The 17,876-nt window shown below is 45.1% G+C and overlaps 1 protein-coding gene across 2 annotated transcripts; it reads left to right on the top strand.

Annotated features, from left to right (window-relative positions):
• Positions 1 to 568: 568 nt before the first annotated feature.
• On the top strand, positions 569 to 4,970 carry klhl31 (kelch-like family member 31). Of its 2 annotated transcripts, none has more exons than XM_055889840.1 (3): positions 569 to 627; positions 1,586 to 2,791; positions 2,942 to 4,970. In XM_055889840.1, exons 2-3 carry the CDS (start codon positions 1,617 to 1,619, stop codon positions 3,672 to 3,674), a joined length of 1,908 nt encoding a protein of 635 aa, XP_055745815.1. In that variant the 5' UTR covers positions 569 to 627; positions 1,586 to 1,616; the 3' UTR covers positions 3,675 to 4,970. The 2 variants fall into 2 exon arrangements, with proteins under 2 accessions (XP_055745815.1, XP_055745816.1); XM_055889841.1 differs by having other exon boundaries at positions 571 to 627; positions 1,589 to 2,791.
• The last annotated feature ends 12,906 nt before the right edge of the window (positions 4,971 to 17,876 follow it).

The raw sequence follows: 17,876 nt of genomic DNA, 5'->3' as shown, positions 1-17,876 counted from the left end.
AACCCTGACCTGTTTACTGGACGTGCTACCTGTCCCAGACCTGCTGTTTTCAACTCTCTAGAGACAGCAGGAGAGGTAGAGATACTCTGAATGATCGGCTATGAAAAGCCAACTGACATTTACTCCTGAGGTGCTGACCTATTGCACCCTCTACAACCACTGTGATTATTATTATTATTTGGCCATGTTCTGTTATAATCTCCACCTGGCACAGCCAGAAGAGGACTGGCCACCCCTCATAGCCTGGTTCCTCTCTAGGTTTCTTCCTAGGTTCTGGCCTTTCTAAGGAGTTTTTCCTAGCCACCATGCTTCTACACCTGCATTGCTTGCTGTTTGGGGTTTTAGGCTGGGTTTCTGTACAGCACTTTGTGACATCAGCTGATGTAAGAAGTGCTTTATAAATACATTTGATTGAATTTGATTGAAGTTATTCAGGGTGTTTCCAGCTACCATATTACAAGTCAGTAGACTAGTATTGTGTCCCCCTCACGCTATTGCGCAATACTTCCATTCGCATGCTCAGAGGAGGAGTTTGCTCCACTTTTCTGGCACTGTTGAGTATAACCAGTCTCTATTGCACACTATCTGGAGGTGCAAGTCTTTTTTCACCTGCTTCTCATCTCTTTGGTAAGTAAGCCACGTTTAGGCCATATTATTCCTATGTTTGTAATGTCTTTGTGTCTGTCTGTCAATTACAAAAGTTGCCTAAATGTTTGTTAACATGTTTGGTTTGATTTTGGCACAGTGACACAATACAATAACCTAATGTGTAAGTTTGACACCATAGTTTTATTGTCAGTTTATTTCCATCAGATGTCAAATGAACTAGGAAAGTTTTTACTATAGGCTGATTATTTTATAGGCTATAATATAGATCTGCTGACTTTCTGGATAATGTTTTGGATTTTTCGTTCAACTTTCAGTTTCTTTACATTTATCATTTCTACAAAGGTGAATTATTTAATTTATTAGTTGATCATTGGGCCTTCTTTTTTAAATCTTCAGAATTAACTGAACTTTTTAGAAGGACATTTGGCTAGGTCCTCCTGACACAAGTCTATAAAAGGAACGTCATGGGTGAGCTATCCAGCGTTACTATTCCTGGTCATGACACTGATACATCGCGACAGATGCAGATAGCGGAATGTTGATTCGCCTGACTTGCGCTACAGCATTATTCTGGTATAGGCCTATTATATGTCATTTTAACTTATTTGATGGAGAAAAAAATGGTAGTCTATTGTAATCATGTTTTACGTTGATTAAGTCTAACAACATTGCTTTAAATTGTTATCAAATTTTTATGTAAAAAAATGCAAGTAGGATAGAATGGGCCTTCACATGCCTAGATGCAGGACTGACTTTTCAAAAAGAAGGCCTACTTATAACCACAAATACAAGTAAAGCTGTAATGATTATGATATTAGACATTTGAATTTGACAATATTTTGTGTGACAATATTTCACTCAACTGTACATCTGTCAGATTTGGCATAAATTTATTAGTTGCCATATGGTGTTGTGATTGTGATTGTTCATATCAACAGGTTGCTCTTGCTCTGACCTATTATTCTTTTCTTTCCAGTAGGTCTGGGCTGTGTCCATCTGCTGCAGCCATGGCACCCAAAAAAAACAAGACTGCCAAAAAGAACAAAGGGGATATCAATGAAATTACTATAATGGTCGAGGATAGCCCGATCAAAAACATTAACGGGCTGAACACCTTGTTGGAGGGAGGAAACAGCTTCACCTGCATCTCAAGTGAAGTCACTGACCCTGTCTATGCTCCTAACCTCCTGGAAGGTCTTTGTACCATGAGGCAGGAGAGTTTCCTCTGTGACCTGACCGTCTCCACCAAGTCAAAGTCCTTTGATGTCCACAAAATTGTCATGGCCTCCTGCAGTGAGTACATTCAGAATATCCTGAAGAAGGATTCGGCCCTCACGAAGATCGACTTGAATGACCTTTCACCCACAGGCCTGGCCACTGCCATCACATACGCCTACTCAGGTAAACTAACCCTGTCATTGTACAGCATTGGCAGCACCATTGCAGCAGCCATGTTGTTGAAGATCAACACCCTGGTGAAGATGTGCAGCGACTTCCTCATGCAGGAACTCAGCGTGGAGAACTGCATGTACGTGGCCAACATTGCCGACACCTACGGCCTCAAAGAAACCAAAGAGGCCGCCCAGAAGTTCATGAGGGGGAACTTTATCGAGTTCTCTGAGATGGAACAGTTCCGGAAGCTCACCTATGAGCAGATCAATGACTTCCTCAGTGATGACTCCCTGCAATTGCCCTCTGAGATTACAGCCTTCCAGATAGCCATGAAGTGGTTGGACTTCGATGAGAAGAGACTGAAATACGCCCCAGATCTTCTGACCAACATTCGCTTTGGCACCATCTCAGCTATGGACCTGGTCAATCATGTCCAGAGTGTGCCCAGAATGATGCAGGACCCCGAGTGCCATCGTCTCCTGGTGGACGCCATGAATTACCACCTGTTGCCTTACCAGCAGAACATTCTGCAGTCCCGCAGAACAAAGGTACGTGGTGGCCTCCGTGTCATGCTGACAGTGGGTGGACGACCAGCCTTGGCGGAAAAATCTCTCAGCAAAGAGGTTCTCTACAGGGATGAGGACGACGTATGGAATAGGCTGACAGAGATGCCAGCCAAGAGCTTCAATCAGTGTGTGGCAGTCCTGGATGGCTTCCTTTATGTTGCTGGTGGCGAAGACCAGAATGATGCCAGGAACCAGGCGAAACATGCTGTCAGCAACTTCTGCAGGTGAACATTTGATTCTGTATAAGCTTATTCTATTCTAAATGTATCCTTTCTGCTCTTAAAGTATGGCTGATATTACACAGACCATGACAAGATATTGTACTGTACATTCAATTAATAATTTGTATGTAATAACATGTCTTTGTCCATTAGGTATGATCCTCGATTTAACACCTGGATTCATTTGACCAACATGATCCAGAAGCGCACCCACTTCAGTCTCAACACCTTCAATGGTCTCTTGTTCGCTATTGGAGGTCGTAACTCTGATGGATGCCAAGCTTCAATGGAGTGCTACGTGCCTTCCTCCAACCAATGGCAGATGAAAACCCCCATGGAGATCCCCCGGTGCTGCCATGCCAGCTTCATCATTGATGGCAAAATCCTTGTTAGCGGTGGTTACATCAACAATGCGTACTCCAGGGCTGTGTGCAGCTATAACCCTTCCACTGATATGTGGCAGGATAAGAACAGTTTGAGCTCCCCTAGAGGCTGGCATTCCGCTGCTACAGTCGGAGACCGGGCTTATGTGATTGGTGGCAGCCAGCTGGGTGGTCGTGGAGAGAGGGTGGATGTCTTGGCTGTTGAGTGTTTCAACCCTCACAATGGACAGTGGAGCTACTCTGCCCCGCTAAACACAGGAGTGAGCACTGCTGGTATAGTCAGCATGAATAATAAGATCTATCTCCTTGGAGGCTGGAACGAGATTGAGAAGAAGTACAAGAAATGCATCCAGGTGTTTAACCCTGACCTCAATGTATGGACTGAGGACGATGAGTTGCCAGAGGCTACAGTTGGCATCTCATGCTGTGTCGTTACCATACCCACACGCAAAACACGAGAGTCCAGGGCCAGCTCAGTTTCATCTGCACCAGTCAGCATATAGAATCTGTCAGGTTGTTTGATGTAGTCTGCTAGAGGACCAAAAATCCTCGAGCCAGTCCAATTCAGAAAATCCTTTATGCAGAAAGTGAGTTCAGAAAAAAAACTGATAACATACATGTGTGTCACACACACACACATCTAATTTGGAATTGAATCAGATATATTCAAATCGTTTTTTATACGTTTTATTAAGGATGGAATTTCTTCCAAATTAAGGCAAATCATAAAACTGTTATGTGCAACATGAATTCAGGAAGTTGTTTTGTGTTGTGAGACAAATTTAAATATTTTATTATCAAGGGAAACATTTCTTTTCTTTTGGGGCCAATTCAGCCGTAATAGTTGAATCAGCCCTACTCTCCGTAGACCACAGATTTTTATTCCCAATATTAAACTTCTTTGGTGTTGGTGTATATGTGCTAATAGTAACTGCATTATTTGTACAATACACATAAACATGACTATATGGTGAACCCTTGTTATGTCACTGTCATTCTTTTCCAGTGACATAAAGCTAAATACACTGTATATCGTATAATCAACGACTGGACATATGATGATGATGGAAGACCATTGACTTAAATCCTCATATACAGTAGTGGAGGCTGCTGAGGAGAGGACAGCTCATAAAAATGTCTGGAATCCATGGAATGGCATCAAACTCATAGTAAACCACGAGCCTGTTCTCCACGATTCAGGTGCCACCAACCTCCTGTGATATACAGGTATACAACTGTGATTAACATTTAAAGGGACATTTAAAAAAAGAAAAATGTAAACTCATATTCATCATCTCCAGCACCACCCCAACATACAACATATGTAAATGATGGCGTGTTTCTATGTAGATGGAGAAAGTTGAGTGTTTCCACAGACATCATCGGTTTGCATCCAGTATGTTGATGTTGTGGTGCTGCTAGAGATCATACATTTCCCTTTAAAATCTTCAGATGTCAATGCAGAAGATAAAGGAATTACTAAGCATTCTTTGTTGCTGAAATATGATGATATTGTAGCTACAAGGAGTAGACGCTGCTGGTTTCTTGTTTGTTTGTTTTCTTTAACACACTACACACGACAGTCATGTGAATTGTATGTACTTTCCTGACTCAGAAGAAGCTGTTGGGAAAATGTTGTTATGACATTGGTAATATTTGTTTTGTAAAAAGAGGGAATACTGGAAAATACAGCTATTAGCCTGAGCTGTTAAGGGTGTGGGCACTCTGCAACAGTGCCTCGTAATTTCCCTGACAGCTCATGATTTATTTTGTTCTTATATTAAACATTTTAAAAAGTTGTGTGTATGATATATAACTGAAATTGTTTAAGAGGTGGATGGTTCTAATTTTCACAAAACATGCCCTCACTTGTAGGTGAAGCTGAATTGATTAGTCTCGCCATACCTGTCACGCCCTGGCCTTAGTATTATTTGTTTTATTTATTATTTTAGTTAGGTCAGGGTGTGACATGGGGTATGTGTGTATTTTGGGGAATATTATGGTAGAGGGGGTGTTGGTTGTAGTTTATGGTTTTGTGTTGAGCATTCTATGTTTTCTGTTTCTATGTTGGTTTATGGGTTGCCTGGTATGGCTCTTAATTAGAGGCAGGTGTTTGGCGTTCCTCTAATTAAGAGTCATATTTAGGTAGGTTTTTTCACAGTGTTCGTTGTGGGTGATTGTCTCCTGTGTTTGTGTATGTCCTTGCCCCACACAGGACTGTTTTCGGTTTGTTTGTTCAGTGTCATTTATGTGTAGGCTTTTTCCCTGTTCGTGTGTTCTCGTGTGTTATGTGAGTCCATCGTCCAGATCTGTCTACACCGTTTGTTGTTTTGTTAGTTTATTAGTCAAGTTCGTGTTTTCGTGTTTTTTCTTTAATAAATCATGTCTTCACAATCCGCTGCATATTGGTTCAATCCCTGCTCCTCCTCTTCTGATGAAGAGGAAGAGGAAAACCGTGACAGAATGACCCACCAATGTACGACCAAGCAACATGACCAGCGGCAACAGGATCAAGGCATTAAGGACTCATGGACATGGGAGGAGATTTTAGATGGTAAGGGACCTTGGGCGCAACCGGGAGAATATAGTCTCCCTCGTGAAGAGCTGGAGGCAGCGAAAGCCGAGAGGAGGCTATATGAGGAGGCAGCACAGAGGCAAGGCTGGAGACCCGCGAGTACTACCCAAAAATTTCTTGGGGGGGGGGGGGGGGTAAGAGGTAGTGGGCCGAGGGCAGGTAGGAGACCTGCGCCCACTTCCCAGGCTAACCGTGGAGAGCGGGAGTACGGGCGGACACCGTGTTACGCGCACGGTGTCTCCTGTACATGTTCATAGCCCGGTGCGGTTATTCCACCTTCCCGCACTGGTAGGGCTAGATTGGGCATTGAGCCAGGTGTCATGATACCGGCTCAGCGCGTCTGGTCTCCAGTGCGTCTCCTACATGGCACCAGCCTTACGCATGGTGTCCCCGGTTCGCCTACATAGCCCGGTGCGGGTTATTCCACCTTCCCGCACTGGTCGGGTGACGGGGAGCATTCAACCAGGTAAGGTTGGGCAGGCTCGGTGTTCAAGGGAACCAGTACGCCTGCACGGTCCGGTATTTCCGGCGCCACCTCCCCGCCCCAGTTCAGTTCCACCAGTGCCTACACCACGTAACAGGCTTCCAATGTGTCTCCAGAGCCCTGTTCCTCCTCCACGCACTCGTCCTATGGTGCGTGTCTCCAGCCCGGTACCACCAATTCCGGCACCACGCACTAAGCCTCCTGTGCGTCTCCAGAGTCCTGTGCATCCTGTTGCTGCTCCCCGCACTAGCCCTGAGATGCGTGTCCCCAGTCCTGTACCACCAGTTCCGGCCCCACGCACTAGGCCTAATGTGCGTCCCCAGGGTCCAGTATGCCCTGTTCCTTCTCCCCGCACTAGCCTGAAAGTGCGTGCCTTTAGCCCGGTGCCTCCAGTTCCGGCACCACGCACCAGGCCTACAGTGCGCCTCATCCGGCCAGAGCCATCCGTCTCCCCAGCGCCGTCTGAGCCATCCGTCTCCCCAGCGCCGTCTGAGCCATCCGTCTCCCCAGCGCCGTCTGAGCCATCCGTCTCCCCAGCTCCATCTGAGCCATCCGTCTGCCCAGTGCCGTCTGAGCCATCCGTCTGTCCAGAGCCATTAGAGCCGCCCGTCTGTCCCGAGCCGTCAGAGCCATTAGTCAGTCAGGAGCCGCTAGAGCCATTCGTCAGTCAGGATCTGCCAGAGCCGCCAACCAGACAGGATCTGCCAGAGCCGCCAACCAGACAGGATCTGCCAGAGCCGTCAGCCAGCCATGAGCGTCCAAATCTGTCAGCCAGCCATGAGCGTCCAGATCCGTCTGCCAGCCATGAGAAGCCGGATCCGTCAGCTAGCCATGAGCAGCCAGATCTGTCAGCCAGCCATGAGCCGTCCAACCAGGATCCGCCGGAGCCGTCATCCAGCCAGGATCTGCCCATTATCCTGGTGTTGCCCCTTATCCTGGTGCTGCCCCTTATCCTGGTGCTGCCCCTTATCCTGGTGCTGCCCCTTATCCGGGTGCTGCCCCTTATCCCGGTGCTGCCCCTTATGACTATGGTGGGGTGGGGACCACGACCAGTGCCGGAGCCGCCGCCGTGGAAGGAAGCCCAACCAGAACCTCCCCTAGACTATGTGCTGGTGCGTCCGGAGTTCGCACCTTAAGGGGGGGTTTATGTCACGCCCTGGCCTTAGTATTATTTGTTATATTTATTATTTTAGTTAGGTCAGGGTGTGACATGGGGTATGTGTGTATTTTGGGGAATATTATGGTAGAGGGGGTGTTGGTTGTAGTTTATGGTTTTGTGTTGAGTGTATGTGTCTAGCTGTGTATGTTGGGTGTAGTTGTTTAGGAAAGTCTATGGTGGCCGGAATGGGTTCTCAATTAGAGACAGCTGATTTCGGTTGTCTCTAATTGGGAGCCATATTTAAGGCTGCCATAGGCTTTAGCTGTTTGTGGGTCATTGTTTATGTTTATGTATGCCAGCAGCATACCACCCTGCATACCACTGCTGGCTTGCTTCTGAAGCTAAGCAGGGTTGGTCCTGGTCAGTCCCTGGATGGGAGACCAGATGCTGCTGGAAGTGGTGTTGGAGGGCCAGTAGGAGGCACTCTTTCCTCTGGTCTAAAAAATATCCCAATGCCCCAGGGCAGTGATTGGGGACACTGCCCTGTGTAGGGTGCCGTCTTTCGGATGGGACGTTAAACGGGTGTCCTGACTCTCTGAGGTCATTAAAGATCCCATGGCACTTATCGTAAGAGTAGGGGTGTTAACCCCGGTGTCCTGGCTAAATTCCCAATCTGGCCCTCAAACCATCATGGTCACCTAATAATCCCCAGTTTACAATTGGCTCATTCATCCCCCCTCCTCTCCCCTGTAACTATTCCCCAGGTCGTTGCTGCAAATGAAAACGTGTTCTCAGTCAACTTACCTGGTAAAATAACGGTAAAATAAATAAATAAATAAATGTATATGTCGACGTAAGTAGTTTGTGTGCACTTACGTTTGAAGTTTCACGATCGTTTGTTGTGTTGTATAAGTGTTTGGTGATCATCTTCGTGGTAAATAAAGAAGATGTATTCAAATCATGTTGCGCCTTGGTCCTATCGTTCATGTCAACGCGATCGTGGCAATACCCTTTTCAAGGCAATACACCAGTATAAAAAAAATCCTACATAAATAGTCTGAATTTGTCTTTTCCTGTAATTTATGCAAAGCTATATTTTACAATCATATATGCAAACCCTTTTTCACTTTATCTTTGGCATAAGTTCTCATATTTTTACGAGGCCACAAAAGGATTTTGCTTTCGGTTTTGGCTGGAAAACTATCATGTTTTCCTGACAACAGTTTATTACTAGAACAGGGGTCAGGCAGAGGTCAGTAAACCAGATCAGAGTCCATAAGGTACAGAACGGCAGGCAGTCTCAGGGCAGGCAGAGGTCAATAATCCAGGGTGGTGTGACAAGGCAGCAGGCAGGCAGAACAGCAGGCAGGCAGGCTCAGGGTCAGGGTCAGGGCAGGCAGAATTGTAAAAACCGGTAAAACAGCCAATAGAAAAAGACAGGCGCAAGGAGAAAACCGCTGGTAGGCTTGACAAACAAAACAAACTGCCAACAGACAAACAGAGAACACAGGTAAAAATACACTGGGGATAATGGGGAAGATGGGCAACACCTGGAGGGGGTGGAGACAAGCACAAAGACAGGTGAAACAGATCAGGGTGTGACAAAAAAAGTTACGCCTCATCAATCAGTATATCAACTGTACTTGAGTAGTTGTTTAAGTTTGCCCTGTACAATGGAACCAAGGGAGTAATCTAATTGAAGGAGTGAGATCACACCTCAAGTACACATGACATGCATTTGACCCATGTTTGCTGAGCATGTATGAGCTTACCTTGCTTTAGTGCAGTAAATCCAGTGGCTGTGAGACATATTTGCCTATGAATACTATAGATGAGATAAAGCCACCTGTATGTGAGTCACCCTGTTTCATGGTCTAAGAGTCATAGTTGTTGAATCATTGTGACTATCAGGTTCAAACCTAATGTAGAAGACTACAGACGGCGTCATTTTCAGTCCGCTTCACAGTGCCGAAATGTACAAACAACGTTTTTGTCCTATAACCTGCAGTATATATAATACAGACCTATTTTATGACGTCTGTGAGGTATCAATAGTATAATACAGATCTAAAGTTAAGTGTGTATATGTGATGCAATAAGGATCGGTAGTGTAGGTCACTCTATGACTTCATTATTCCATTATTTTGCTATTTTCAAGAGACAGCAAGTATGTTTTGATATCTGAAAAACCTACATTGTTGTTTTTCATTGTATAGTAGTTTGGTTTAGAAAGTAAACCTTTTAAAGTTATAAAGATGTCCTATTCACTTTATTATAATCAACTTTATTGTTTTAATCAACTTGATTATAAACTTGAATAATTGGAAAGGAGACAACGGGAGGAAGAGAGAGGAAGAGAGGAAGAGAGAGGTAGAGAGGAAGAGAGAAGTAGAGAGAGGAAGAGAGAAGTAGAGAGAGGAAGAGAGAGGTAGAGAGGAAGAGAGAGGTAGCGAGGAAGAGAGAGGTAGAGATGAAGAGAGAGGGAGAGAGGGAGAGAGGAAGAGAGAGGGAGGGAGGGAGAGAGAGGGAGAGAGAGGTAGAGAGGAAGAGAGGGAGAGAGAGGTAGAGAGGGAGAGGGAGAGAGAGGTAGGGAGGAAGAGAGAGGTAGAGAAGGAGAGAGAGGGAGAGAGCAAGAGAGTGGTAGAGAGTGAGAGTGGTAGAGAGGAAGAGAGAGGGAGAGAGATGTAGAGAGGGAGAGAGGGAGAGAGTGGTAGAGAGTGAGAGTGGTAGAGAGGAAGAGAGAGGGAGAGAGATGTAGAGAGGGAGAGAGGGAGAGAGGAAGAGAGGTAGAGAGGAAGAGAGGTAGAGAGGAAGAAAGAGGTAGAGAGGAAGAGGAAGGGAGAGAGGAAGGGAGAGGAAGAGAGAGGAAGAGGTAGAGAGGAAGAGAGGGGAAGAGAGGAAGAGAGAGGAAGAGGTAGAGAGGGAGAGAACAAGAGAGTGGTAGAGAGGGAGAGAGAGGGAGAGGTAGAGAGGGAGAGAACAAGAGAGTGGTAGAGAGGGAGAGAGAGGGAGAGGTAGAGAGGGAGAGAACAAGAGAGTGGTAGAGAGGGAGAGAGAGGGAGAGGTAGAGAGGGAGAGAACAAGAGAGTGGTAGAGAGGGAGAGAGCGGGAGAGAGGAAGAGAGAGGTAGAGAGGAAGAGATGTAGAGAGGAAGAGACAGGAAGAGAGGAAGGGAGAGGAAGAGAGGAAGAGAGAGGAAGAGAGAGGAAGAGGTAGAGAGGAAGAGAGGGGTAGAGAGGAAGGGAGAGGAAGAGAGGAAGGGAGAGGAAGAGAGAGGAAGAGAGAGGAAGAGGTAGAGAGGAAGAGAGGGGTAGAGAGGAAGGGAGAGGAAGAGAGGAAGGGAGAGGAAGAGAGGAAGGGAGAGGAAGAGAGGAAGGGAGAGGAAGAGAGGAAGGGAGAGGAAGAGAGAGGAAGAGGTAGAGAGGAAGAGAGAGGAAGAGGTAGAGAGGAAGAGAGAGGAAGAGGGGAAGAGAGAGGAAGAGAGAGGTAGAGAGGAAGAGAGAGGAAGAGAGAGGAAGAGGTAGAGAGGAAGAGAGAGGAAGAGAGAGGAAGAGAGAGGAAGAGAGGAAGAGAGAGGAAGAGAGGAAGAGAGAGGAAGAGAGAGGAAGAGGTAGAGAGGAAGAGAGAGGAAGAGAGAGGAAGAGAGGAAGGGAGAGGTAGAGAGGAAGAGAGAGGAAGAGAGAGGAAGAGAGAGGAAGAGGGGAAGAGAGAGGAAGAGAGAGGAAGAGAGGAAGAGAGAGGAAGAGAGAGGAAGAGGTAGAGAGGAAGAGAGAGGAAGAGAGAGGAAGAGAGAGGAAGAGAGGAAGGGAGAGGTAGAGAGGAAGAGAGAGGAAGAGAGAGGAAGAGAGAGGAAGAGGTAGAGAGGAAGAGAGAGGAAGAGACAGGAAGAGAGGAAGAGAGGGGTAGAGAGGAAGAGAAAGGAAGAGAGAGGAAGGGAGAGGAAGAGAGGTAGAGCGGAAGGGAGAGGAAGAGAGGAAGAGAGAGGAAGGGAGAGGAAGAGAGGTAGAGCGGAAGGGAGAGGAAGAGAGAGGAAAAGATCTGGAGGATCATGAGAGAGAGAGTGTACCAAAGAGAATAGTAGAATTCCTCAAATAGACAAGCACCTCTTTTATCTCAGATTTTTCTGAACTAATAATCTCTGTATGCCCCACCCTCTCCAACACTGTAATTCTGGGAGACTTTAACATCCATGTTGACTAACCCAAGTGCTCTATGGCTGCTGACTTCCTTAACTGGGCTGGCTAAATCTTGTGCAACAACCGTGGACACACATTGAACCTGTTCACTCCTTTACTGTCTAGCAGACGGTATCGGAGCATCGGGACACAGACCACCGGACAGCTTTTACCTTCAAGCCATCAGACTGCTGAACACCTGAGCCGAGACGACCACCTGTACATCAACAGTCTCCTTGCACTGACTCTTCGCAACTTAGCAAACATGCTCTCGCACATACATTCACTCACACATATGCAAAAACACATACACACATACATTCACTCACACATATGCAAAAACACATACACACATCCAGACACTCACACATATGCAAAAACACATACACACATCCAGACACTCACACATATGCAAAAACACATACACACATCCAGACACTCACACATATGCAAAAACACATACACACATACATTCACTCACACATATGCAAAAACACATACACACATCCAGACACTCACACATATGCAAAAACACATACACACATCCAGACACTCACACATATGCAAAAACACATACACACATACATTCACTCACACATATGCAAAAACACATACACACATCCAGACACTCACACATATGCAAAAACACATACACACATCCAGACACTCACACATATGCAAAAACACATACACACATACATTCACTCACACATATGCAAAAACACATACACACATCCAGACACTCACACATATGCAAAAACACATACACACATACATTCACTCACACATATGCAAAAACACATACACACATCCAGACACTCACACATATGCAAAAACACATACACACATCCAGACACTCACACATATGCAAAAACACATACACACATCCAGACACTCACACATATGCAAAAACACATACACACATCCAGACACTCACACATATGCAAAAACACATACACACATCCAGACACTCACACATATGCAAAAACACATACACACATCCAGACACTCACACATATGCAAAAACACATACACACATCCAGACACTCACACATATGCAAAAACACATACACACATCCAGACACTCACACATATGCAAAAACACATACACACATCCAGACACTCACACATATGCAAAAACACATACACACATCCAGACACTCACACATATGCAAAAACACATACACACATCCAGACACTCACACATATGCAAAAACACATACACACATCCAGACACTCACACATATGCAAAAACACATACACACATCCAGACACTCACACATATGCAAAAACACATACACACATCCAGACACTCATGCGCACACATACCCACCCACCCACCCACACACAAAAACACACACACACACACACACAAACACACACACACACACACACACACACATTTTTAGCACCTAGCCCAGTATTTCTATTTTTCCTACTGTGATTCTAAATGTATGTTGTTGTTTTTTTCTTAAGTAAAGATTTGAGATAACTCTGTAATTAGAAGTGCTACACAAATTCAATGTACAGTATTATTTGTATTACTGTATTATTTATTTATTATAACTAGTATAGTAGGCATTGGAATGAATGTATACTGTATAACAGTCAGGTTATTGTAACAGTCTCCCCACTGGAAGTCCGAGGTAGGGAGAGCGGGGGAATCTATCAAATAGCGCACCTCTAACTTTGTACAGTACTAATGCAACAGGGTAATTTCCAATGCTGTAGGCTAACTTAAAAGGTCTACATTATGCTGATATTTAGTATCTTTTGTGATATATCGAGTCTTTTGGGGTGTCTATGCCTAGAATTAGCCAAGGAGGTTGTATGGTTCATTTGGCTCCTATTCTGAAAGTTTGATAAATTGTGCATAATGACATGTATATTTAATTGCGCAACAAATACATTTTGTGTCAGACTCATATACTGTATTTCAATGCAAATTCATGGGCACTTCTGAAATATTTTGGAGCACCCTCTGGCACTGGCCAGGATGAGGAGCCATCCACCTCCTCAGCCACACAGGCGTCTCCACGAATGTTGTCTGAACCTGAGGATGAAGACTCATTTTCTTCCACTTCCCCCCAGTAGGATTCTTCAGGTGTGTTTGTGCGCACACGCACGTGTGTGTGTGTGTGGGTACACGCACATGTGTTTATGTGTGCATCCCTGCATAACATAAACAAAATAAATAATTTCCCTTTTGCAAAGTTTAAGTTTCCATATTGTAGGTAACAATAATTGTATTATTACTGGGTATGTATGTGGGATATTCCATCACTATAAATGCTGTGAATAACGTGTGTAAACGAATGCCCATGTGCTCTCCATTAGAAATGCCTGAAGCAGAATCCCCACCAGATCCTGCTGCTGAGGATGAACCACTGTCTACAGACCCTGCTGACTGGCCTTCAGTTCTGACTGACGGAATTCGGGCAAAACTAGTTGCAGAAGACCAAGTGAGATACCACCTAACTTAGTTTCCCAAAGGACTGAGAGTGATGGAAGAAGTTGCCACCACCAGTATTTCAGGAAGACCTTGGTGAGTGGTGAAAGAATCCTTAGAAGTTGGTTGGTGTATTCTGAAAGAAACAACAGCCTCTTCTGCTTCTGTTGCAAACTCTTTTCTAGGAAGAAAATGTATTTAGCAAACTCAGGACTGACAGACTGGAAACATGCAAGCTCTTTGCTGACTTCAGGCGACAGCAGTCACGAACACCAAAACTGCATGAAAAGATGGAAAGAACTGGCAATCAGGATCAAAAAAGGGGAAACAATTGATAAGCATGAGATGGCACTTATGGAGGCTGGGAGGATAAGATGGAGAGAGGTGTTGACACGTCTGACTGCCATTGTGCCGCCTTCGGCAATTAGAAACCTGGCACTAAGGGGACACACAGAAACACTGTACTCTCCATCAAATGGAAATATCCTCAAAGAGGTTGAACTGATGGCACAATTTGATCCAGTCATGAAAGAGCACCTTAACCGTGTCCAAAAAGGGTCCTCGAGTCACACCACCAGCTACTTTGTCCCCCAAATACAGAATGAACTCATAGATTTGTTGAGCAGCAAGGTAATTTCAATAATGGTGAGTGACATCAAGATGGCAAAATTATTCTCTATCATTCTAGATTACACCTCAGATGTCAACCACACTGAACAGTTGTCAGTTGTGATTAGAATTGTGTCACTGAAGGAGGAGCCCTACATAAAGGAACATTTTATGGGGGTTTTGGCGGCAGAGGAGTCCACGTGCAAACATTTGGCATCCCTGATTCTCAAAAGATTAGAGGAGCTAAAAATTCCTTTTGAGGACTGCAGAGGACAGTCTTATGACAATGGGGCCAACACGAGAGGCAAAAACAAAGGTGTCCAAGCCAGACCCCTGGAAATGAATCCAAGATCTCTATTTGTGCCATGTGGAGCTCACACATTGAACCTGGTTGTGGCTGATGCTGCTAAAAGTTCTGTCGATGCAACAGGTTACTTTGGCATCTTACACAAAATGTACACCTTGTTCCCAGCCTCCACACAGCGTTGGGCCATCCTGAAAAAACATGTGGACGTCACTTTGAAGATGTGGACTGAGACAAGGTGGGAGAGGTAAGTTAAGAGTGTCGAGCCACTGAGGTATCAGGCAGTAGCGGTGAGAGAGGCACTGATTGAGGTGAGGGATCAAACCAAAGAACCTGTAATAAAGATTGAGGCCCAGTCCTTGTCAGAGGAGGTGGGATCATACCACTTCAGCATCTGTACAGTGGTGTGGTATGACATCTTTAGCCAGATCCAACATGTGAGCAATCTGATGCAGTCTCACAGTATGCATTTGGATGTTGCAGTCAGTTTCAGAAAGACAGAGAGAGGTCTTAGCAACCACAGTGCAACAGGCTTTATGACTGCACAAACATCAGCCAAATATATTTGTGAGGGTATGAATGTAGAGGCAACAAAAAAGGCTGAGGTCCACAAAGCGGCACTTTTCATATGAATCATTTGATGAGCCTTTGAGTGATACCCTAAAGAAGCTGGAGGTGACATTTTTTAAATAGTTTTTTTTATATATATATTTTTTATTTTATTTTATCCCCTTTTCTCCCCAATTTTTGTGGTATCCAATCACTAGTAATTACTATCTTGTCTCATCGCTACAACTCCCGTACGGGCTCGGGAGAGACGAAGGTCGAAAGCCACGCGTCCTCCGAAGCACAACCCAACCAAGCCGCACTGCTTCTTAACACAGCGCGCCTCCAACCCGGAAGCCAGCCGCACCAATGTGTCGGAGGAAACACTGTGCACCTGGCCCCCTTGGTTAGCGCACACTGCGCCCGGCCTGCCACAGGAGTCGCTGGAGCGCTATGAGACAAGGATATCCCTACCGGCCAAACCCTCCCTAACCCGGACGACGCTAGCCCAATTATGCGTAGCCCCACGGACCTCCCGGTCGCGGCCGGCTGCGACAGAGCCTGGGCGCAAACCCAGAGACTCTGGTGGCGCAGCTAGCACTGCGATGCAGTGCCCTAGACCACTGCGCCACCCGGGAGACCCTTGAGGTGACATTTTTTAATGTCGTCGTTGATGCTGCAACCTCAGCCCTTCAGGAAAGATTTTCCACATTGGAAAATGTGGGAGAGAAGTTTGGAGTGCTGACAACCTTCCAAAGTCTCTCAAATGAGGAGCTGATAGAACACTGTGAGGCCCTTAGTATGACACTGCACTATAAAGAACACTCAGACTTGGATGGCAGAGAGCTTGCACAGGAACTGAAGAACTTGCCTGACTTGCCATCAAAGACCATGACCCTGCTTGAGCTGCTGATATTTATACAAGAAAGGGAGCTCTCAGAAATGTATCCACATTTGTGGTCTGCTCTCAGAATTTGTCTTACTCTTCCAGTGACCGTAGCTGAAGCAGAGAGGATCTTTTCAAAGCTGAAGCACATCAAATCCTTCATGCGGTCCACCATGTCACAGGAACACCTTGGTGGCCTTGCTGTCATCAGTATTAACCATGCAATTACTGGGCAGTTTCCTTATGATGTAATTGATGACTTTGCATCAAGGAAGGCAAGAAAGGTCAGGGTTAGATGGCAGTGGTGCAATTTAGTTTGTGTGTTTCTTGCTTGAAGTGCAATAATCAGGGTCTCCTCTTTATAAGTGTGTTACTCTATTTGTGTGATATAGGATTTGTGCTTGCTTCCTCCTGATTCAGCGCAAGTGGGGACACTTCATGCTGAGGAGTGAGTTCCACATCTGCTTACATTGCTTTAGGATAGGGTGTTTTTTTTAACAGTCGATACTTTTCCATCCAATTGGCGAGAGATTTCCATGCGCACAGATTTTCATGATGATATTATTATGGAGAAAAGCAAAATTTTTTTTTTTGTCAAACGGCAGCCAAGCATCGATCATCGTGTCACCAGAATAAGACCCTCTGTATTTATTGCAAAGGAGCATCAAGCTTATCACGTGCACTTTTACCACCCTGTGAAGTTCATCATAATTTAATTAATCTGTAACCTAATAAACTGCATGTTTCTTGTTTTGCATTAACACTCATTCCCTGAACTTGCTTCCCGACTCTCAGCGCACATCATTACACTCATAAATATCAAAAGAAGTAACAAATACAAAGAGAAACAAATTGTAGTACATAAATACAAATAAAGGGAATCAAATTATTACACCATTACCCTATTGCTAACAAAAAACACACAAATAAAACTAAATTGCACTGTTTCGCTTACCTTCGCCTAAAGTGCTAGGTATCAACTGCCAATCCAATAGCGGTTAGGAGCTATAGTGAGCTTTGATTGGTCAATCAAAAAACGAGTATTTGCATAAAGTCCCGATTTTCCCAATTTAAGTCCCGCCCTCATCTATGTTTGCATCGCCCAACTGTCCCCCGCCTCGCCCCACTTCGCTTCTCATTGCTTTTCTTTCATTGAAAATGAATGGCTTCCGTTTTTTCTTCGCCCGACATTGTCCCCAGTTGACACCGGCCCTTAGCTCAACTTTACTTGCATTCCTCCGGGCTGGCATCTCAACACAATGTAATTACACTCTGACTAAGTGGTGATATTGGAACAGATGTCAGATAGTAGACACTCCTGATGTTCTCTTACAGTTTATTAGGCTACAGATTTTTTTTTTTTTTATATTATGAATTTTACAGAGTGGTGCACGGTGTGGTGTCAGCCACATAGCTCTCAACACATTTATTCCTGGGCTACAGGCTAGGCTACTCATTATATTATGCCAAACTATGTCTTTTGCATAACGCCCAGTTTGGCATAACATGTGAAACTAGGTGAAAGACCAGCACAGTACGTGCAATCACTTGCATTGTCATCGTTACAATATTTTCATT

The sequence above is a fragment of the Salvelinus fontinalis genome, chromosome 30, assembly GCF_029448725.1.
Source record: "Salvelinus fontinalis isolate EN_2023a chromosome 30, ASM2944872v1, whole genome shotgun sequence".
In the NCBI taxonomy this organism is placed as follows: domain Eukaryota; kingdom Metazoa; phylum Chordata; class Actinopteri; order Salmoniformes; family Salmonidae; genus Salvelinus; species Salvelinus fontinalis.
The sequence above is the reverse complement of the archived record's forward strand: the minus strand, read 5'-3'. Positions and strand labels throughout refer to the sequence as shown.

Excerpts from the sequence above, each read along its gene's own strand:
- klhl31 (XM_055889840.1), top strand. The coding sequence starts at position 1,617 with ATGGCACCCAAAAAAAACAAGACTGCCAAAAAGAACAAAGGGGATATC. Across the intron at positions 2,792-2,941 it reads GCTGTCAGCAACTTCTGCAG|GTATGATCCTCGATTTAACA; the intron begins GTGAACATTTGA and ends TTTGTCCATTAG.